Source organism: Anomaloglossus baeobatrachus, chromosome 3 (assembly GCF_048569485.1).
Source record: "Anomaloglossus baeobatrachus isolate aAnoBae1 chromosome 3, aAnoBae1.hap1, whole genome shotgun sequence".
Classification (NCBI taxonomy): Eukaryota; Metazoa; Chordata; class Amphibia; order Anura; family Aromobatidae; genus Anomaloglossus; species Anomaloglossus baeobatrachus.
The window spans coordinates 322,425,556-322,450,108 of NC_134355.1; the positions used below are offsets into that span (position 1 = coordinate 322,425,556).

A 24,553-nucleotide genomic window follows, 5' to 3' on the forward strand; every position below is an offset into this window, starting at 1 on the left:
CCGCCTACATCCCCGCACACATCCCGACATTACCTCCGACATCCCCGCACACATCCCGACATTACTGCCGACGTCCCCGCACACATCCCGACATTCCCGCACACATCCTGATATTACCGCCTACATCCCCGCACACATCCCCGCACACAACCCGACATCCCCGCACACATTCCGACACTACAGCCCTCATCATCACCGCACACACACCGGCATTACCTCAGTGACGTCCCCGCTGACAGTGCAACTCACTTCAGTTTCTGCATGGAGCGGACAGGAGCGGAGGTGTTGTACTGCCGCTCCTGTCAGCTTCATGTAGCAGAGCTGGATGTGTCGCGGGACCTCTTAGATTACGCCGGACCTGGAGGTGTGTTTTTAATAAAGTGGTGAAAGAGGGTGGTTTTTGTCTTTCATTTCAAATAAAAGATTTTTCTGGTGTATGTGTTTATTTACTTTCACCAGGTTAATCATTGGGGGTGTCTCATAGAGGCCTGTAACGATTAACTAGGACTTAGTGGCAGCTATGGGCTGCTGCCATTAACTCCTTATTACCCAGATTGCCACCACACCAGGGCAGTTCTGGATGAGCCGGGTACAGTCCCGGGACTGTCCCTTCTAATCCATGTGGCAATTCCGGGCGGCTGCTGGCTGATATTTTTAGGCTGGGGGGCGCCCCATAATGTGGGGCTCCCCATCCTGAGAATACCAGCTTTCAGCCATGTGGCTTTACCCTGGCTGGTATCAAAATTGGGGGGGGGACCACACGCCGTTTTTTTTTAATAATTTATTTATTTTACTGTACTACGTAGACCCGCCCATTGGCGGCTGTGATTGGTTGCAGTGAGACAGCTGTCATTCAGCATGGGGGCGTGTCTGACTGCAACCAATCATAGGCGCCGGTGGGCGGGGGAAGCAGGGAATACGAGATTGAATAATGGGCGGCCGGCATTTTCAAAAGTAGGAGAAGCCGCTGGAGCAGTGTGACAGCCGTGCAGTTGATCGGTGAGTATGAGAGAGGGGGGAGAGGGATAGACCGACAGAGAGAGAGACCGACCGACCGACAGGGAGACACAGAGACCGACAGACAGACAGAGAGAGAGACCGACATTACAACCAATACGCACAAAAGAAGTGACATGTCACTTCTTGGAACGCGCGCTTCGGACAGCAGCCGAATCGCTGCGTTCTAATACGCCACGTGCGCACGGCTCCTGCATAATCTTTATAGATTATGCTGGGGACGCAGGACGCATGCAGTTACACAGCGGTGCAGATCGCAGCGTAACTGCATTACAGTTAGAGCAGTCAGACAGTGAAATGCCCTACTGCAAGAGATAGTAACAGATACTACATAAAAAGAGCTTCTATGTGTACAGCATGTTATCATTTTCTATATACAGATTACTTATTTTATTTATAATGAGGATTCTAATTTTTAATATGAACCAAAAATTTAACTGAGACAGTTGTGATAATATTTATTTGTCTTTGCCATGTCATAGAATTGACAGAGATGTAGAAGTTGAAGACTTTCAGAAATATACAGAAAAAGTTCAGGTATCTTTATATGGATGCCCTGTTGAGGCGCCACCTATTGCTCTTATCCATAAACAGGGCAAAAACTCTTCAAAGGCTAAAGGAAAACAAAAGCAGAGAGTAAGTACAAAAATCTAGTAAATATAATATGTATATAATACATGTAATGTATATGGAAAACTACACTTTGCACAATGCTGCATAGGAATAGTTGCACGCGCTGGTCTTTGTATACTGTATAGAGCTGATGATTATATTTAGAAAGAGGACATAGAGTTTTTATAGTGCAAAAAAGTACAAAAGATTTATTCAGGGCAACAGATGAACATCCATTAAAAACATGTAAAATATCGGGGCCAAGCCAGTCAGAATACCTCCGCCCTGATAAAGAATTAATACCAAATACTTCGAAACGTACGTCGAATGTTCCATGAGGTTTTTCGCTGTGACAAAGCCTTGTATTGAGATACCACTATCACCACTGGTAGATATGATCTTGTAAACGCTAGCACATGTACTTTTGCATATGTGATCCTGAAGGGTCACGCTCACTATGGGCATAGCCCACTGATATATTTGATCCTGTAAATGCTAGTACATGTGCTTATGTATATATGATCCTGAAGGGTTACGTTGATTATGGGCACAGCCCAATATAGGATGTATGTAAAATGAGCACTTGTTGTTCTACAGTCGTGCATACATTCCATGTATTGTTAACCCCTAAGTGATGTGTATATCTGGCTGGGCCCCGATATTTTACATGTTTTTAATGGATGTTCACCTGTTGCCCTAAATAAATCTTTTGTACTTTTTTGCACTATAAAAACTCTATGTCCTCTTTCTACATATAATGCCCTTGAGTTTGTGCTATATGTGGGGATTCGTTGGAATCCATACCCACAAAAAATATTGTATGGTGTTACGGAGCTTTTTGCTTATATAGAGCTGATGATGTAGTTGTTGTATAGAGTGATGACGTGTAGACTTTGCAGCTGAGGTGTCGGTGTGGCCAGTAACTGGCTACCATGATCACATATTGGAATGACATCTCAGTGGTGCACCATTCCAAACAAAGACCATGGGGGACCACAGATAATTTGGAAGAAAGGTATTGAGGAGACAATAACTCAGTATTTGTTTGACTTTTTTTTAAACTCCTAAGTAGTAAACCTTTTTTCTCTTACATGATTATAGATTGGGAAACATAAAGCAGATCCTCCACAAGGCATTATTGGTACTAAGAACGAGGAGCAATCAGAAGATATCCCGCAATGCTCGTCAACAGGCAGACCAAGGGCAGTCAGAAATGCTTATCTGTATGGTGGAACCGCTAACAGCCACCATGAATTCAATCACATTCCTAAACAATTCAATCAAAAGTAGGTTTTGCCCTAACCATTAGACCATATTTGTGTCCAGCATGTTGACTACTTTATCAGTGAAATCAGGTTTCCAGTGACTGCCCATAGGCCGTTGGAAAAGCATGACTGTTAGGCCTTGGCTAAACTTGCGTTTTACACGGACGAGTACAATCCGATAAAACATCGAACTGCACTCACTCCAGTGTAAAACTATGGGGCAGTGTCCATCTGTTATTCTTTTGTCATGTTATATTGACATGAGCAAATAATCGAAACATGTTGCGCTGGGCAGCAAGTCTCGCATCGCACACACCTGTACAAGTCTATGTGAGCATATGAACATCGCACTGCACTCGAATGTCATCATAGTGCAGTGCGATATACGCAGAGACAGGCAGCAAAAAAGAGGGAGAAAGTGCCCCCTCCTCTTCTTCGCAACTGAGTTCCGATTGAAAGATCAGATTACAGTCGCATGACACTCATCTCTCAATCGCAGCAGAGCTGAGGGTTATTAGCATATTACATCCAAATCTCTCAGATGGAGTCAAGGCCTAAAATTGAGGGTCACTCTGGAATATATTAGGTATTATACTTAATGCTTTCTATATTTACTATTTAGGGTCATATACTCTATATGTATACGTCATATATATATATATACGTCATATATTCTGTAATCCATTAAATATGTTGAGTTAATGTATAGGGGACATTGTTGGATAAGATCGATACATTCTTATTTTTTATTTGCGACAGGTCTGAAATATCCTTCCGCTTTCGGACACATTCTTCCAATGGAATGATCTTCTATGTATCAGATGACGATGAAGACAATTTTGTAACCCTTTTCTTTGCAAATGGTCAGCTACATTTTAAGTTTAATGTTGGTGTACAGAAGCTGTCAATTAGGAGCCAAGAGAAATTCAACGATGGCATGTGGCACACTGTAAGTCATAGCCACTTGAAAAGACAATTGTTTTTAACTAGTTCTGTAGGGTTGTGCTGCTATTATACTGCTAATAAGCCAAGAAAGTGGGAGATAAAATGCCAAATCAAACTTCAAAAAAGTTCCTTTTTTTTCTCATTAATATACACTCTGTACCCCATCTTGACCAAAAAAACCCAGAAATGTAGAAATGTTTCCAAACTTTTTAAACAAAAGAAAAACTGCAATATCACATGGTCATAGGTATTCAGACCCTTTGCTTAGTATTGAGTAGAAGCACCCTTTTGAGCTAGCACAGCCATGAGTCTTCTTGGGAATTATACGTTTTTCCGACCTGGATTTGGGGACCCTCTGCCATTCTTCCTTGTAGATCCTCTCCAGTTCCGTCTGGTTGGATGGTGAACATTGGTGGATTGCCATTTTCAGGTCTCTCCAGAGATGCTCCATTGGGTTTAGGTCAGGGCTCTAGCTGGGACAGTCAAGATGGTCACAGAGTTGTTCTGAAGCCACTCCTTTGTTATTTTAGATGTGAGCTTAGGGTCATTGTCTTGTTGGAAGGTTAACCTTCTGCCAAGTCTGAGGTGACTCAAGAGCACTGTGAAAGAGGTTTTTTTCCAGGATATCGCTGTACTTGGCCACATTCATCTTTCTTTCAATTGCAACCAGTCTTCCTGTTCCTGTAGCTGCAAAACACCCCCATAGCATGATGCTGCAACCACCATGTTTCACTGTTGGGATGTATTGGGGAGGTGATGTGCAGTGCCTGGTTTTCTCCAAACATACCGCTTAGAATTATCACCAAAGAGTTCTATCTTCATCTCATCAGACCAGAGAATCTTATTTCTCATAGTCTGGGAGTCCTTCGTGTGTTTTTTTGCAAATTCTATGTGGGCTTTCATAAGTCTTGCACTGAGGAGAGGCTTCCATTGGGCCACTCTGCCATAAAGGCCCGACTGATGGAGGGCTGCAGTGATAGTTGACTTTGTGGAACTTTCTCCCATCTCCCTACTGCATCTCTGGAGCTCAGCCACAGTGATCTTGGGGTTATTCTTTACCTCTCTCACCAAGGCTCTTCTCCCACGGTTGCTCAGTTTGGCTGGATGTCCAGGTCTAGCAAGAATTCTGGTGCTCCAAAACTTCTTCCATTTAAGGATCATGGAGGCCTCTGTGCTTTTAGGCACCTTGAGTACTGCAGAAATTCTTTGGTACCCTTGGCCAGATCTGTGCCTTGCTATAATTCTGTCTCTGAGCTCCTTGGGCAATCCCTTTGATCTCATGATTCTCATATAGTCTGACATGCACTGTGAGCTGTTAGGTCATAAGCTGGGTTCACACTAAGCGACAGCGACAACGTCGCTGTTATGTCTCCATTTTCGGTGACGTAACAGCGACCTTGTAAGTCGCTGTTATGATCGCTGCTTAGCTGTCAAACACAGCAGAAGCAGCGATCATAACGTCGCTGTGCTACATGTGCAGAGAGCAGGGAGCCGCGCTTAGCGCTGGCTCCTTGCTCTCCTAGGTACAGTACACATCGGGTTAATTAACCCGATGTGTGCTGCAGCTACATGTCACAGTGCAGAGAGCAGGGAGCCGCGCTTAGCGCTGGCTCCTTGCTCTCCTAGCTACAGTAAACATCGGGTTAATTAACCCGATGTGTGCTGCAGCTACATGTCACAGTGCAGAGAGCAGGGAGCCGCGCGCACTGCTTAGCGCTGGCTCCTTGCTCTCCTTGCTACAGTATACATCGGGTTAATTACCCGATGTGTACTGCAGCCACATGTGCACAGAGCAGGAGCCGGCGCTGGCAGCGAGAGCGGCGGAGGCTGGTAACGAAGGTAAATATCGGGTAACCAGGGAAAGGTCTTCCCTTGGTTACCCGATGTTTACGCTGGTTACAGCTTACCGCAGCTGCCAGACGCCGGCTCCTGCTCCATGCTCGCTTCATTTCGTCGCTCTCTCGCTGTCACACACAGCGATGTGTGTGTCACAGCGGGAGAGTGACGACCAAAAAATGAAGCTGGACATTCAGCAACGACCGGCGACCTCACAGCAGGGGCCAGGTCGTTGCTGGATGTCACACACAGCGACAGCGACGGGACGTCGCTGCAACGTCACAGAAAATGGTGACATCGCAGCGACGTCGTTGTCGCTGTGTGTGACACCAGCTTTACATAGATACTGTAGGTGTGTGCCTTTCCAAATCAAGTCCTCTATCAGTTTAATTAAACACAGCTGGACTCAAATGAAGTAGAACCATCTCAAGGAGGATCACAAGGAAATGGACAGCATGTGACTTAAATATGAGTGTCTGAGCAAAGGGTCTTAATACTTATGACCATGTGATATTTCAGTTTTTCTTGTTTAAAAAAAATTGCAAAAATGTCTACATTTCTGGGGTTTTTCTGTCAAGATTGGGTGCAGAGTGTACATTAATGAGAAAAAAATCAACTGTTTTGAATTTACCAAATGGCTGCAATAAAACAACGCGTGAAAAATGTAAAGGGGTCTGAATATTTACCATACTCACTGTATATATACACACACACTACTCACAAAACGTTTGAGATATTTTGTTTTCACATGAAATTGATGTAAAAGGTTCAAGCTACAGTGATATTTTATCATAAAACTAGGGTATTTAAGTAGGGCATGCATTGGTAATACTTTCATCTCAAAGAATTTATTTTAATAAAAGCCAAGAACAGTGGTGGATTTACTCCCCCAAAATGTCAATGTCTCAATAACTTGTCATGCGGCCTTGAGCATCAATTACAGCTTGACAACATTTCATGCTGTTAACAAGTCGATTTATTCTCTGTTGAGGCATGGCATCCCACCTCTTCTTAAAGGCGGCCCTCAGGTCATTGAGGTTCTGGGGTACAGAATTATGAGCTTCTACATGGCAACTCTGCTGATCCTATAGGTTTTCTATGGGATTCAGGTCTGCAGAAAATGCAGGCCACTACATGTGAGGTACTCCAGTCTCCAGCAGCCATTCTCTAATGATGCCACCTCGATGAGGTGGAGTATTGTTGTCCATGAAGATGAAATTAGGCATCTGTTGTTCATGCAGTGGAACAATGACTGGATTAATGATGTTATTCAAGTAGTAGGGGCTTGTCACTGTACCATTCACAAAATATAGAAACGTTCTGTATTGATTAGACACACCTACACACACTTTAGCACTACCACCACCACCAAAGTCTTTTTGATGTTGGTGGCAATCATTTCTGCTCAGCATAAATCGACTTTCATCAGTGAACAGCACTGAGACCTACTGATCTCTCATCAACAAGACGTTGACACCTGTGCCTGGTGATGTTGTCAAGTACCCTTGCAGGTTGTCTAACATGCAGACCAAGCTGATGTAAATGGTTTTGAATAATGGTCTGATGTGACACTTGGGTGCCTCTTACCTCCTTTAAATGTGCCTGGAGTTGTGTGGCATTCATCATCTGGTTCCAAAGGGCATTGTTCACAATGAAGCAGTATGGGAAATGGCCAAAGGATGTCCACTTCTATGCCTTTCTGTGACTCCAGTCTCTCTGTATCTCTGTTGCAATCTGCTAATGACACTCAACACACTAAGCTCAGTGGCCACTTCCATCTGAGAACATCCTCTTTGAAGTCGCGCAATGGCTAGGTACTCTTGATCAATTGTTAGGTATCCGCTTGGTTTCATGATGTCAAAATGGGAACAGCATGATGAGGAGGACTGTTTAAATGCCAATTCTAATTAAACCCCCACATTTATCGGGCGATTCAAGAATCTGTTGTGAATTTTCCCATTAAGATACTTGGTAGAGAACAGCAGGTTGTGTAAAAAGTACTGAAACATTGAACAGTTGGACATGGGCATCCAAAGGTTTAGAGAAGGTCATATTAAGCTCACCTGATAAGGTTAGTAATGTATATATACTACAGCTCTTTAATATGTAGTTGCAGGAGCACATTAACAAGATTATGTCAGCACAGAAAAAAAATGTTAAAACATCCAATTGTGGAACTGCTTTTTATTCCAAGACCTACTGATTAAAATGTACTGTTTGTGGAATGACCGCTTTAAGAGGCAACTTATTTTCTATCCATTTGATAGGTGATTTACATAAAATCAGCTTACTACAAATGCACTGCTTTATTGCATATGTTAATCATCTTTTTGATAAACTTTTTATGTTGACTAGGTAATATGTGTCCGTGAGATGAATAAGGGTAAACTAATAATTGATGGCTTACGAGTGCTTGAAGAAAGACTTCCTTCTGACCATGCTGTTTGGAATGTCAAGGCACCAATTTATGTAGGAGGCGTAGCTCCTGGAAAAGCTATGCAGAATGTACAGGTATAGTTTATATTCACCCTTTAAGGGGTATAACGTTCTAAGTAACTCATCGTAACTCTTCGATCAATGTGGGTCTTTACACCAGAACAGAGGACTCTCCCCTGGTTTTATGACCTCTCCCATGAAGATTTTAATAAACTAACTGGCATGTATGTGTTCTGCTTCTCCATTCAAGTCTATGGTAACATTCTTCTACAGGATCCGTTTAGTGAGAGAGCTTTGGTTTGCCTAATCTTCTTCATTTTGAATGTATTACCATTGGCTGATCAAAGTTTTCATTATCTGTCCAGTCATAAAAACAATAGTTATAAAGTGCAGTCCATACAGTAAAAGTAGCGTTTCCTATGTTAGATCTTCTGATAACCTAATGGGAGCATTTATACAAACATGGGACACATAGGGCCCGAATCATCAAGACGAGTGTTGTTGATAAGGGGGCCTGCTGCAGTCAGACGCCCCCGATGCATGAAGAGGTGCGTGGATCTTCGTGCACTATAATCAGGTAGTGGAATGAGATTTCTGGGGTAGGAAACACAACTGTTCATAAATTAGACGAGTCTCGGTGTCCCGCCTGTGTTGTGACTCATCACCCCATTTTGTCACAGCTGGGAAAAACTAGTGTAAAAACTACAAAAGTCACAAAAGTTAAGTGTAACTCAGAGTTGAACCTAAAATTTGTGACTTTTTAAAGGTACACCAGAATTCTGGTGCGAAAGCTTTGATGAATGTGGTCCCTCAAAATAAATTGGAATTAAAAAAAGACTAAAAAGTAAAAATGCTTTTAAATGAAAACTAAACAGAACTTTTTGGCAAATATTTGATACTTATAATGCCGGTTTATAGCTATATCCACATTTATGTTTAGGCTGCATATATTTGCATGTGTTTGATTTTTCTTTAGATTGATTCAGTGTACAGTTTCCATGGCTGTCTTGGAGATCTGCAACTGAATGGACGCTCTGTACCTGCTCCATCTCAGACATTTAGTGTGACACCTTGTTTTGAAGGCCCTATGGAATCCGGAACCTATATTTCTTCAGAAGGAGGATATGTCATTTTAGGTAATGACCTAATGAATTGCGACACTGTTCAACAGCATTCATCAAAAGCATTTCTTTAACATGAACATGTGAGTCAATACAGAAAAGCACATACCACCCTGTAATGACATGTGATCCCACCAAAGCCAGTGTGGTATGAACACTAGTACTGGAAAGGAAATAAGCATAAAAAAGCAGCATAAAACAACATCATAAAAAATAGTTTCGTAATAGATCATGTAGTGACTAGTAGTTGCTCTAGCATAAAAGATGGATGTTATCTTGTAAGTGATTCACATTTTGCAGAAACAAAAAACAATTTTAGAAGATGAATACATAGTACATTTATTTGTGATGTCCAAAATTTAGATAGTCACCCAGAAGGGGACAACCTACATATTTTGTCTTACAGTAATGTATTTTCTTTTTTGTAGCGGAATCTTTTGATACCGGTGTAAAATTTGAATTTGTAGTAGAAGTTCGTCCAAGGAGCAACTCTGGTATTTTATTCCACATTCAAAATACGCATGGAGAATACCTAAATGTGCACATGAAGGATGGACAGGTATATACATAGACAAGGTCATATATATATATATATATATATATATATGGACAGGGTTTTATATTAATTTTTGCTCCGAAAAATGCACCAGGGCTTATTTTCAGGGTGTCTTATTTTGAGGGAAACACGGCTATTCCCTATGTACTGCTAAGTTTACCCCACAAAAGAACGCAGACCCTCCCCCCAAGAGAATCACACTTTGTAGATCCTGGGCATGTAGAGTTGGCAAGTGAATGGGCTTCTCTCATACACAGGTCTGCGTCGCTCTCAGGTCCCCCTGCGATCCATAGCAGTCACTACCACTGCTGGTCGGAAGCAGTATTACTCACACAGTTATTGAGAGCGGAGTGATACTGAAACCTGATGTGTGTGTGCAGAGTACCGTATTTTTCGGACCATAAGACGCACTTTTTTCCCCCCAAATGTTGGGGGAAAGTTGGGGGTGCGTCTTATGGTCTGACTATAGGGCTGCGGCTGGGAATGAGGGTGCTGCGGGTCATCGGGGGCACGAGCAGGCAGCAGCAGCGCCTGCTCGTGACCACGTGGGCCCGCTCATTACATATGCACGCCCATCCTCCCGCCCATCTCTCAGCGCTGAAGCCGGCACTGACAGGTGGGCGGAAGGATGAGCGGGGACGCGCGCATAGTAAAGAGCCGGCATGATCACCCCTGGCAATTACAGCCTGGAGTGATCATGTGCGGCTGTATTCACTGCCCCCCGCGCGTCATCATCAGCGCGGGGTGCAGTGAATCAGTACACTCACCCGTCCCCGTGTGTGGAGCCGCCCCCCTGCTGCACGCGATGACTTCCTGTCTGTGCCGGTCAGCTGATCTGTGCCGGTCAGCTGATCTGTGCCGGTCAGCTGATCTGTGCCGGTCAGCTGATCTGTGCCGGTCAGCTGATCTGTGCCGGGCTGGTCAGCTGATCGGCACAGACAGGAAGACATCGCGATGTTGCAGGGGAACGGCTCCACACACACAGATCAGCGTGCCAGAGAGGAAGATGATCGGTGCTGCAGGGAGTGAGGAAAAGGTGAGTATAAACGTTTATTTTTTTCTCTGTGCTATAGGATACAGGCCATATACCAGGATGGTATATGAGCACGATGGGAGTATATGAGCAGGCAGGATGGGGGGGCATGTGAACAGGCTGGATGGGGGGGGCATGTGAACAGGCTGGATGGGGGGGGCATGTGAACAGGCTGGATGGGGGGGGGGCATGTGAACAGGCTGGATGGGGGGGGCATGTGAACAGGCTGGATGGGGGGGGCATGTGAACAGGCTGGATGGGGGGGGCATGTGAACAGGCTGGATGGGGGGGGGCATGTGAACAGGCTGGATGGGGGGGGGCATGTGAACAGGCTGGATGGGGGGGGGCATGTGAACAGGCTGGATGGGGGGGGGGGGCATGTGAACAGGCTGGATGGGGGGGGGGGGCATGTGAACAGGCTGGATGGGGGGGGCATGTGAACAGGCTGGATGGGGGGGGGTATGTGAACAGGATGGATGGGGGTTTATAGCAGGATCATATACAAGGCAGGAGGATCATTACCAGGATGGGGTACCTTAGTAAAGAATTTGGGGACATTACCCCCATAACAGTGTCAGCAGCAGATCCTCGCCCTATAACAGTGTGTCATGACCACATTTTTTGCTTAAAGTTTTATTTTCCCATTTTCCTCCTCTAAAACCAGGGTGCGTCTTATAGTCCGGTGCGTCTTATAGTCCGAAAAATACGGTAATACTGCGATCGGTTGTGTGAGAGCAGAGTGATACATCAATTAGGTGTGTGTGTGTGTGTGTGTGTGTGTGTGAGAGAGTGTAGTGGTACTACGATCGGATGTGTGTGAGATCGCAATGATACTGCGATTGGATGTGTGTGGGAGTGGATTGATACCGCTATCGAGTATGTGTGTGTGTGAGAGTGGAGTGATGCTGTTATTGCGTGTGTGCGTGTGTGTGTGTGTGTGTGTGTGTGAGCAGCGTGATATTGTGGTTGGATGTGTGTGTGGGATCAGAATGATACTGAAACTGGATGTGTGTGTGAGAGTAAAGTGTTACTGCGATCGGATGTGTTTGAGAGTGGAGTGATACTGGGATCCAAAGTGTGTGTGTGTGTGTGTGTGTAATCGTGAGTGACCTGACAGCGACACAGATCTCTGTGAGAGAGCCCACCACCGTCTGCACTTGCCAGCTTCAGTTTGGAGTCTCTTTTTTGGGCCGTCTTCTCTTTTTGGGGCTGTCTGCTTTCTATATTAAGCATCCTGCTGTATTCTGTAACTTTTTTAGATGCTTGAACACTTTCTTATTGAACTGCAACTAGGGCTTATTTTTGGAGTAGGGCTTATATTATAAGCATACTCCAAAAGGACCGAAATTCTTGCTAGGGCTTATTTTCAGGGCTATTCCCTATGTGCTGCTAAGTTTACCCCTCAAAAGAAGGTAGACACCCATCAGGAGTATCACACTAACTGGACCCTGCACTAAACATATAAATGTAAATATATATAACACTATGGTAAAGCTGCTTGCTATTTCAAAATGAACAGGTTAGATAATATATTCTATTATTAATATTTCAATGTAGGTGGCAGTGAAAGTGAAGTTTGGCAATAAAGAGTTCTCTACAAATGTTGTTCCGAAGCAGAGTCTCTGTGATGGACATTGGCATAGAATTGCAGGTTTGTAAATTTCAGATCTTTTTGCAGGAGCATACTGCTCCCCCCAACCACCCAGCTTTCTGCTTGTTTGGAAGCAGTGTGCTCATAATTGATTGACAGTTTGGACCACCGGAATCATTGTGTCACTGACATGAACAGTGGGATTTCCTATACTGAAAGCAGATCTGGCTAGTTTCAGAGCTGCCCTTACAAGCTGTTTAGATAAGAGCTTGTAAGCCCTGCAAAGTTGGTTGGTAACCAAGAAAATGATTAGTACACAACAAAATGAAAAAACTCTCCCTTCTCCAGAAAGGAGAATGTTTTTACTTTATAAGTTGCAAAATAATTTGAATTTACAAGCGGTTTTGATTTTACCTATTTAATATAATAAACCCTGTAAACATAGCTCTTCTGTAAGTTATCAAAATTACTATAAGTTAGGAGTGCATTATCAAAATATGTATACATTTCATACACAAATTAGGCCAAAAATCATTCAACGAAGGATACACTCATGCTAGCAATGATTCTCTCATGCGAGAGAATGGGATGCATTATGCAAATGACACTCAGCTCAAACTCCACTGTGAGCGTGAATTGAGTATCATTCTACTGTGATCTGATTCTCTCGCAAGTGAGAATCAGAGCACAGGTGTGGCGCAGATGGAGAGATTAATTTCTCCATCTTCTCCATTGCCTGTGTCTGCGGTAATCAAGTGCAGTCCGATGTTTCACACGCACCAATAGACTTGTAGCATGTGATCCGAATATCAGAGTTAAGGGTGCTTTACACGAGACGACGGATCGTGCGATGCATCGTCGGAGTCACAGTTTTCGTGATGCACATCTGGCATCGTACACGACGTCTCGTGTGAAACCTCTGAGCGACGCAGTATCGCTCACAAATCGTGAGTCGTGTACTCGTCGCTCAGTTTCATAATATCGTTCATTTCTCCTGCAGCAGGTTGTTCATCGTTCCCGTGGCAGCACACGGTGCTCCGTGTGACACCACAGGAACGATGAACACAGCTTACCTGCGTCCCGTGGCTCTCGCCGGCTATGCGGAAGGAAAGAGGTGTGCGGGATGTTTACATCCCGCTCATCTCCGCCCCTCTGCTTCTATTGGCCGGCCGCTGTGTGACGTCGCTGTGACGCCAAACGTCCCTCCCCATTCAGGAAGTGGACGATCGCCACCCACAGCGAAGTCGCTCAGCAGGTAAGTACGTGTGACGGGGGTTTCACGACTTTGTGCGACACGGGCAGCGATTTGCCCGTGACGCACAAACGATGGGGGCGGGTACGATCGATTGTGAAATCGCACAATCGGTCGTCCCGTGTAAAGCAGCCTTAACTCGTAGCATGAGAAAAAAAATAAATAAAAATTGCAGATCTGCTTCTCCCCATAATATAACACTGGTCCAGGTGCTATCATTTAAAACATCAGATTACACTTTGCAGTGTTAGGCTATGTGCGCACGTTGCATACAGTCACTGCAGACATTTCTGCAGCGATCTGAAGAGCACACGTGCGCTTCAAATCGCTGCAGAAAATGTCCATAGTGAAAAAAAAAAGCCGATTCCATGCGCTCTGCCTGCAGCTCTTCCCATAGACAGAGCAGGGGCTGCAGGCAAAGCGCACGGAAGTGACATGTCACTTCTTAGAACGCGCGCTTCGGGCAGCAGCCGAAGAGCTGCGCTCTAAGACGCCACGTGCGCACGGCTCCTGCATAATCTTCATAGATTATGCAGGAGACGCAGGACGCCTGCAGTTACACTGCGCTACAAAGCGCAGCGTAACTGCATGTAATTACACAACGTGCGCACATAGCCTTATACACCAGTGTGAGCAGGCCCCAAAAGATATACTAAAATGGCATCTCCAGAATGTGAATGGCTCCAGAAGCACCCACAAATTATGGAAATCCATATAGAATAAATCATGAGAACTATTTTTGATGCTTCTACTGACCAATATTATTAATAAAAAATTTAGGACATTTACCACAACCCCTAGGATCGACTGGCAATAACCCAAAACCACCCACTTATGGGTTTGATTTTGCCAAACCATGCTTTTTTTGTGGTCTAGTTGACAGAAAAGTCAAAATTGGTATTTCCAGTAAGTTTAATTATGTTTTATGCACCACCCAAAATCTTATGCTGAGAAGGCCTCATCTAGTATTTGCTGCTCTCATCTTACCACTTCAGTGTTTGCTAACATTGTGGTATCTGTAGACAAAGGGATAGGTGGCTGTGTATAGTGTTGACTTCAGATAGAGACCTAAATATCAGCTTTTTTGAAATGTACTCACCGGATAGCAGGTTGTGTGTGGGCAAGGGGGGAGTAATAAAGGACACTTTAATCCCATGTAGCTAATAATTATCTAGTTACAGAGTTACATACCGGTAGTTATGTAGATTGAAAAAAGACCAAGGTCCATCTAGTTCAACCGTCCTCCACCAGTTCTACATTTGGTCACTAAGTCATTTATAACTAACAATGTTGTGTGTACTGAGGAAATCATCCAGCCCTTTTTTAAAAGCTGTTATAGTATCTGCCATTACTGCCTCTTGTGGTAGGGAATTCCACAGTCTGACTGCTCTAACTGTAAAGAACCCTTTCCTATTTAGCTGCCGGAATCACTTTTCTTCCACTCGCAGTGAGTGCCCCCTGGTCCTTAGTATGGTCTTTGGAAGGAATAAGTCATGTGCCAGTCCTTTTATATTGACCACACATGTATTTATACATATAAAGGAGATCTCCTCTGATACTTCTTTTTTCTAAGCTAAACATATCTAACTTTTTTAACCTGTCATCATATGGGAGGCCTTCCATTCCTTGTAGTAGCCTAGTCGCCCGCCTTTGAACTGACTCTAACTTCTGAATGTCTTTTTTTAAATGTGGAGTCCAAAACTGGATCCCATATTCCAGATGTGGCCTTACAAGTGATTTTTAGAGGGGTAACAATACGTTGGGATCACGGGATCTAATCTCTCTTTTTATACACCCTAAAATCTTGTTTGCTTTAGCAGCTGCTGCTTGACATTGAGTGCTGCTGCTCAGCTTATTTGTAATGAGAATACCCAAGTCCTTCTCCTGTTCTGTAGTCCCGAGTTTACTTCCATTTAATGTATACGCAGATATTGGATTACTCCATCCTAGGTGCATTACTTTACATTTATCAACGTCTAATGCCTCTTTCATTCAGATTTTCTTTTATTTAAATGAATTATATTTTAAAAAAAAATTATATATATATATATATATATATATATATATATATATATATATATATATATATATATATACAGTATATATATATACAGTATATATAATTATTACTAACCTATGCATGTATTCTTACAGTTATAAGGGATGGAAATGTGGTGCAACTGGATGTGGATTCTGAGATAAACCATGTTGTCGGTCCTCTGAATAGAAAGCTGGTGCATCTGAAGGAGCCAATATTTATTGGAGGTGTACCAGGTATACATGTTTTACCATAACAATCACAAATAGTTTTACTTCAGGTTTACTATGAATCTTTCCTGATATTTTTCTGTTTTCTCCAAATTCTTAGATCCTTTGCTTGCAAGAAGTCTGACCACAAGAAATTCATTCACTGGCTGTATCCGCAACTTTGTGATAGACAAGAGGCCAGTGAGCTTCAGTAAAGCATCTTTTGTCAATGGGGCAGTCAGCATCAATACTTGTCCTTCATTTTAAGTCACTATGTACAATAAAATGTTATTTGTGTTTTGCTAATTTTTTTTTACTACAATAATTCATTGTTTAAAAAAAAAAAGGTATAAAAGCTAATAAAATACCAAGAGCTATAGCATGGAAACTAAAGGCCACTTTACACGCTGCGATCTCGCTAGCGTGTGTACCCTCCTCCATCGATTGTGCGTCACGGGCAAATCGCTGCCCGTAGCACACAAAATCGCGTGAAACCGTCACACTACTTACCTGCCTAGCGACGTCGCTGTGACGGCGAACCGCATCCTTTCTAAGGGGGCAGTTCGTTCGGCGTCACAGTAACGTCACTAAGCGGCCACCCAATCAAAGCGGAGGGGCGGAGATGAGCGGGATGAACATCCCGCCCACCTCCTTCCTTCCTCATTGTGGGCGTCCGCAGGTAAGGTGAGGTTTCTCGTTCCTGCGGTGTCACACATAGCGATGTGTGCTGCCGTAGGAACGACAAACAACAGCGTACCTGTAGCAGCAACAATAATTGGGAATAGGGGAGCATGTGAGCGATTAGCGATTTTGCACGTTTTTGCGACGATTCAAAATCACTCCTAGGTGTCACACGCAATGACATTGCTAACGCGGCCGGATGTGCGTCACAAATTCCGTGACCCCCAACGACATCACTTTAGCGATGTCGTAGCGTGTAAAGCGGCCTTAAGGCATATGTCAATTCTACCACTACAGGGAAATCTAATAGGTATATATATATATATATAGGTATAGCAGCTACATAGAATATGTGATAATAGATTATTACATGTTTTGCAATCTTCAAAAACATGTACCATATCTACTAATAAGACATGCAAAAACGGAATTGATATCTAGCAAGGAACAGATAATTCATGAGCCGTGCTCATTTCTTCACCATTGACTGTCAGCAGCAGACATCCATGTAACTTCCTCTGGTGTTGCTGTAGCTCCTAAGATGCATTTTCTCGAGCACTCAGCTGTTCATGTTAATTCACCATGCCACAGTATGGAAACGGGACTCAGGTAAAAGTCAACCAATTCCAGCTGGGCATCGCCTTAGTTTTCTAAAATCAATTAAACGAGAAACTGTTTTTAACATTGTTCAGAAATGAGAATGGAGCGCAAACAGAAATGACAGTTTAAACAATTTTACTTTAAAGGAAACCTGTCATGTGAAAAAATATTATTAACCTGCATATACAATCATGACCAAAAGTGTTGACACCCTTGAAATAGTTCCAGGAAATTAAATATTTCTCGCAGAAAATTATTCAATTACATGTTTTGGTATACACATCTTTTTCTCCCTTGTGTGTATTGGCACAACAGAAAAAGAAAAAAAAAGGCAAATTGGATAACATTTCACACAAAATCCCAAAAATGGTCCTGAGAAAATTGTTGTCACCTTTTCAAAATTGTGGGTAAAAAAAACTTTTTTCAAGCATGTGATGCTTATTCAAATTTACCTGTGGTAAGTAACAGGTGTGGGCAATATGAAAATCACACCTGAAACCAGGTAAAAAGGGGAGAAGTTGACTCAATCTTTGCATTGGATGTCTGTGTGTGCCACACTGAGCATGGAGAACAGAAAGAAGAGAAGAGAACTGTTTGAGAACCAAAATCGTTACAAACAATCTCCATAGATCTAGATGTTACTTTGTAAACAGTGTGCAATATAATCAAGAAGTTTAACAACCATTTCATTGTAGCAAATCTCTCTGGAAATGGACAGAAAAATTGATGAAAGGTTGCAACACAGGATAGTACAAATGGTGGATAAGCAGCCCCAATCAAGTTCCAAAGAAATTCAAGCTGTCCTGCAGGCTCAGGGTGCATCAGTGTCAGCGTGAACTATCCATCGACATTTGAAAGATATGAAACGCTATGGCAAGACCTAGTATAGATTTCCGTATCTGTGAGCGAGCTGCTATTCCATAAAGCCCTGGCCCTCTACATTAAATTTATGTCCCTGATTGTATGTGCAATCTGGTGCGGATGGTGTAGTACTCACTTGCAGGCCCCAGGCCTCCATTAACGCCAACTCTTCCACTTAAGAAGCCGCCGCACATTAATCGGGGGACACCCAGTTCCTTTCAAAGTTGAAAACTTTACTCAACAGTCCGTATTCATCAAACGGCTACACATATCGGGCACATTTTCTGTTACTAGTTTCCATATCATAGTGTACCTCAAGATTTTCCTTCCATTTTGTATGGGCTATCCTTGCTTTCATTACTTCTGTCGGTCCCAAGGATTCCCAGCCCAATCCCGTAGTACATCTGAGGTCCATAGCGTTTCCCACCAGTAACTTCACATCTCATTTTCCTCTGTGATGAATGGGTTATAGTACTACGAGTGAGCGCCAACCATTTTCAGAGTGTGACATACAGGGGATTTTAGTATCACCTCGTACTGCTACCTAGACCACCATGTATTTTCAGCCCTATATCTCCTTTCTCCCAGGAAACAGTTCCTTTTTACTCCATCTAACGCCTCAAACAAGCTGTCCCTGCATTATATTGCTGGGCAAAGCTTCCTTACCAAAATATTCTATGTAACGCTGCTATACCTGACTACACATTATATATGACATCATTTACAAAGATGCAGGACACATTTCATACTACAACTTAACAGTGCTGTCTTCGCGAGAGGGTGGGGAAATGCAACCGTAGCTCCCCTTTTTAATCATGGTCCTCCTCGTCCATGTGGCAACATGAAAGACACCAATCATATCACATAATATAACATTATAAATAGACATTCAAGTACATAGTAAGTGCGTGGGGAAAACATGTACCTATATGTGGACATGTTCAACAGTAAAATATACAAACTATAGATTTATTGATTACTCGAAATTTTAATTAGAATATAGGGTTAACAGACAGATATGGATAAAAAAAAAAAAAATACACTGGCACCAAGCTGGTATTGAAGCAAAATAACTATGTAAAATAATGAAAAGTGCTATAGGCAATTAACATCGAGCTGCAATGAGTAAAATGGTGATATACCAAAATATATGACGGAAAAAAGGAGGCGCACATACATAAATATGGGTAATGGCACTAGATACAAATATATAAGGTATGATAGAAAAGTGACAAAAATAGGTCAATAAAAGCATGACGAGTCAATAAGGTATATACATAAAGGAAGCATAGAGTAAAAGCATATGATAGCACGGATGGTATAATGAATCGAGTATACTAACAAGCAGGTGCCTGGCAGGGACCCGAAGTGCGTTTCCCCAGGCTTTGACAAGGGTCATAACATTAACATCATAACATTAATCAGCAGTCCCTGCTCTGACATGAAAGATGAATGATGTTTTTCCCTTTCTGGAGCCAGTATGACCCTGGTCCCACTGGGTTGGGACCTCAGAACAGGCGATCAGGTTCTTCTATCTAAAGGAGGACCCGTAAGCCAATGTAATGTAAAGCCCTCATGATTCAAGGGCACAGTCCATCATTGAATAAGACAACAAACTTAATTGAGCAAAAGATTGGACAAAGTGTGGAGAAAAGAGCTGCCTTATAAAATGACAACTGACAAAGGATAGGCCAGTGCAGCAACACTCACAGGAGGCAGGTGATTAAACTCCTGCGGTGTCTGGCCACACCTCACTAAAGCCGGGTGGAGGATGTAGCAAAGTCGGATGTTTTGCAAGGGGCAGAAACTAAGGGGCACTTTGCACACTGCGACATCGCAGGTGCGATGTCGGTGGGGTCAAATTGAAAATGACGCACTTCCGGCATCGCATGCGACATCGCAGTGTGTAAAGGCTGGATGATACGATTAACGAGCGCAAAAGCGTCGTAATCGTATCATCGGTGCAGCGTCGGCGTAATCCATGATTACGCTGACGCGACGGTCCGATGTTGTTCCTCGCTCCTGCGGCTGCACACATCGCTGTGTGTGAAGTCGCAGGAGCGAGGAACGTCTCCTACCGGCCTCACTGCGGCTTCCGTAGGATATGCGGAAGGAAGGAGGTGGGCAGGATGTTGACATCCTGCTCATCTCCGCCCCTCCGCTCTGATTGGCCGCCTGCCGTGTGACGTCGCAGTGACGCCGCACGACCCGCCCCCTTAACAAGGAGGCGGGTCGCCGGCCACAGGGACGTCGCACGGCAGGTGAGTGTGTGTGTGAAGCTGGCGTAGCGATAACTTTCGCTACGCCAGCTATCACCACATATCGCTGCTGCGACGGGGGCGGGCACTATCGCACTCGGCATCGCAGCATCGGGCTGCGATGTCGTAGTGTGCAAAGCCCGCCTAAGGCTACGTTCACACATCAGTTTTTTGGCATCAGGCACAATCCGGCGTGTGCCTGATGCAACGGATCCGGTGCAGAATATGCAAAAACGGATGGGCCTGATCCTTTTTTTTATGGATCCGGTATACCGGATCAGTCAAAAAACGGATCCGGCGCATCCGTTTTTTGCATCCATTTCGTCCATTTTTTTTTGCTGAATCCGTTTTTTTTTCAATAAATTGGAGCATGCTCAGTTTAAAAATACGGATCCGGCGGCCGCATCCATTTTTTGCCTCATTGCGCCGGGTCCGGCGTCCAAAGGCTTCCATTGTAAATCACGCCGTATCGCGCCGGATCTGCCGCAAAACGTTTTTTTCAGAGATAAAAAATGTGCAATGAGACGTTCCATCCGACCGCCGCATTGAGTAATTACGCCGGATCCGTCAAAAGCCGGATGCAACGCAAGGCCATCAGGCACAATCCGGCGCTACTACAAATCAATGGGGATAAAACAGATCCGGCGCCGGATCCGTTTTATCCGTTTTATTCCGGATTGTGCCTGATGGAACAAAACTGATGTGTGAACGTAGCCTAAAAATAACTGACACAGTGATGAGCAGAGCTGTGCCTGCAGTGGATAGGGCGACGCTTACCAGCCGTGCTAGTCACCAGTGTGATAATATCCCCACCCCTCTTTCATCAGCCAGGCGTACAGCAACACCTCTCAAGTATAATGTTTCTGGCAGGTTTGTTCCTGGTAGACTCGATTCTGGTGCACAAAGAGTAGGTGGATACAAAGTCCCAAACATCTTGAGCCAGTGAGGGCCACCAGAAGCGGAGAGCAATCAGCTCAGTAGACTTGCCTATTGCTACATGGCTTGAATCCAATCTCCCTTCTCCTACCAGTAGGGACAAAACTCTTTCCTGGAGGAATGTCCTTAACAAGAACAAGAGGCACTTCAACATTCCTCCATAAGGCACCCTTAGCTAAGTTTTCTTGGATGTTCCCCCAGATGGCAAGAAAGGAGATAGGGGATACATCCAGATCCAAGATGGAAAATAGCCAGTCTAAGGCCAGAGTCACACTTGCGAGTGCCTCGCGTGTAACTCGCGCGAGTCTCTCATTGAATCACCCAGCATGGACTCACACTCTCAGGACAGGAGCATCTCAGCTGCATAGACATACATGCAACTGACCCGCTCCTGTCAGGAGAGTGCGAGTCCGTGCCGGGTGATTCAATGAGAGACTCACGGGAGGCACTAGCAAGTGTGATTCTGGCCTAAAGGTCAATGAAGCAATCGCAAGGTCTATGGGGAGGCAAGACCATTCTTCACAAAAGTCATCAACATAGGCATGGCAAGCAGTGGGTAGAGATGACAGATTCAAAGGCACAGAAGGTGGGGACTCATGTCAGGCCTTGGCAAAGCAGTTGGTAGAACACAATGGTCCCCACTGAGGCCCCTAACCAGTGGACCAGTTAGTAACCGACATGTGAAGATGCAGCCATGGAGGGCCCATGAGACCAGAATTAATGGATCTGTGTAGCAAAACAAATATTTTTTCAGAATGCAGGCCTCCAACATGCAACATGACTGGCAACATGATGTATCGGATAGGCTCAGCCAGAAGCAGCCTATTAATAGAGCCAAGAGCCAGCGGTTGATCCAGCCATTATTGGGGGGAAACATGGCAGCATGAGGGAAAACATGCAAGGATGGGGAAAACATGGCAGCATGGGGGAAAACATGCAAGGATTGCAAGGATGGGAGAAACATGGCAGCATGGGGGGAAAACATGGCAGCATGGGGAAAAACATGAAAACATGCAAGGATGGGAGAAACATGCAAGGATGGGGGAAACATGGCAGCATGGGGTAACATGGCAGCATGGGGGAAAACATGCAAGGATGGGAGAAACCATGCAAGGATGGGAGAAACCATGCAAGGATGGGAGAAATCATGCAAGGATGGGGGAAACCATGCAAGGATGGGGAAAACCATGGCAGCATGGGGAGACATGCAAGGATGGGGGAAACATGAAAGCATGGGGGAAACCATGCAAGGATGGGGGAAAAACATGGCAGCATGGGGGAAAACATGGCAGCATGGGAAAACATGCCCGGATGCGGGTACATATACATAGCAGGACAGGGAAACATGCCAGGATGGGGTACATTTAGCAGGATGGGGAACATGACTGGATGGGGGTATATTTACCACGATGGGGTACATTTTCCAGGATGGGGTATATTTACCAGGAAGTGGGACATTTACCAGGATGGAGCCATGACGGGAACAAATATACCAGAATGTAGTAAATATATATCAGGATGGGGGACATGTTTACCAGGAAGTGGCCCAGGAAGGGGGACATAACTACACAATGAAGGGAAGGGTAGCAAATCGTACGTCGTTATGGGATTTTAAGATGTTCAGACTTTGAAATACAGATGTGGATTTCAGGGTGACATCTGAAGTAGGGAACAGTGAAAAAAAAAATTATTAAAACATAACCTTTAATACGATGAGATAAAACCTTTTCAACAAAAACGTGCTCATATAAAACACAGTCAGTTAGTGGTCCCATCTGGAATTGGTGGGGGATCCTTTATTTAGTATTAGCATTTGACATTGTGGTGCACGTCTCCCCTGATGAGCCGACAGCGGTGAAACGCGTAGGGAGACACCAGAATCAATGTGGAGCAGTCATAGTTTAGGGACAGCTGTGGTCTGGCCCTGTAAGGGTGGGAGTTTTTGGGTCGAGGGTTAGTTTGTCCCCACAACATGAGGACCTGCTCCTAACTCTTTTCGCTGACTGGGACGGACCTATTTTCCTGCTGAAGGTGATCGACTGGATGTGGTGAGATCAGCCTATGGCTGAATGAGATTTTTCTCGCATTAAAGAGTATTTTCTGTTCAGTACTATCTATCTCTCTCCCCATTGGGAGGAGAAGTGGCATTCATAGAGTATCTTGTCTGTGATACAGGTTGCTACATTTTCACTGCTAAACTGACAGTGTGTTTTATATGAGCACTTTTTTTGTTTAAAAGGTTTTTATCTGATCCTATTAAAGGTTATGTTTTAATATTTATATTTTTCACTGCTCCTACTTCACTTCTATTGTGAGATACCTTGCTACCGGAGTGGATTCGTCCACCCTGGATGCTATTTCTTTCAGGGTGAAATCTGATTGCATTCCATACTAAAATCTCTGTCTAATAGGCTGCAATTTTTTCAAGAAAGCTCAATCCAACTGCTGTGTCTGGAAAGGGCAGGGGCTCAACTTCAATGTGTGGTAAGCATGAGCGTGATGCCCCCTGCTGAAGAGAAGACTGCAAAGGTAAGGTTAAAATCAATTAGGCCGGGGCTACACAGGGATTACTGCGATCCCCTCGCATGACATTCGACTCACGCTGGCAGTACAGCAGAGCTGACTGTCATGCTAGTGTCCCTGCGACTGAGGTCCGATCGTGCGAGTGGACCTCAGCTGCGGCGGGTGGGCCAGCTCTGAGGATGGGAGGGAGGAATTTCTCTCCCTCTCTCCTCCGTAGTCTGCTATTGCGATTCTCGCTCTGCACACGCGGTACAGCGGAGTACCACCAGTGCAGTGCAATTTCTCTCTCACCCCATACACTTGAATGGGAGCGAGAGAAAGAGTCTCGGATTACAATCGCAGCATGCTGCAATTGTTTTCTCAGTCCGATTGGGGCTGAGAAAATAATCGTTCATGTGCACTGACACACAGGCTAGAATTGGTCCGAGTGGAATTTGATGTTTTATTGCACTCCACTCGCACCGATTTTCATGCCGTGTGGCTTAGGCCTTAATTACATAATAGGATTGGTTGGCACTTTGGAAAAAAAATGGGTTTTGGGGTACAGTTTGGACACTCGGCCTGTGAAAGGTTGGCCATGACTGGTCTATCGTCTACCAAGGATGGGAGATGTATATAAGAGGAAGGGAACATATACGGTGGACATACAGTATATACAAGAATGAGAGACATATACACCATGATGGGGGATATACTTACTATGGGGGACATATATACCAGGATGGGGTACATTAGAAATGAGGTTAATAGATTGTCCAAGGACAGAAGTAAGCGCTAGATCCA

General features: G+C 44.2%; 1 protein-coding gene across 1 annotated transcript in view; it reads left to right on the forward strand.

The window, feature by feature from the left end:
* LAMA4 (laminin subunit alpha 4) overlaps positions 1 to 16,217 on the forward strand; it is a 223,215-nt gene extending 206,998 nt beyond the window's left edge. Inside the window, exons 32-40 of the mRNA XM_075340041.1 lie at positions 1,500 to 1,653; positions 2,731 to 2,915; positions 3,654 to 3,843; positions 8,031 to 8,186; positions 9,088 to 9,247; positions 9,661 to 9,791; positions 12,379 to 12,472; positions 15,819 to 15,938; positions 16,033 to 16,217. Coding sequence (XP_075196156.1) covers positions 1,500 to 1,653; positions 2,731 to 2,915; positions 3,654 to 3,843; positions 8,031 to 8,186; positions 9,088 to 9,247; positions 9,661 to 9,791; positions 12,379 to 12,472; positions 15,819 to 15,938; positions 16,033 to 16,178 — 1,336 coding nt within the window. The 3' untranslated portion in view covers positions 16,179 to 16,217. The remainder of the gene's footprint in view (positions 1 to 1,499; positions 1,654 to 2,730; positions 2,916 to 3,653; positions 3,844 to 8,030; positions 8,187 to 9,087; positions 9,248 to 9,660; positions 9,792 to 12,378; positions 12,473 to 15,818; positions 15,939 to 16,032) is intronic.
* Positions 16,218 to 24,553: the final 8,336 nt, after the last annotated feature.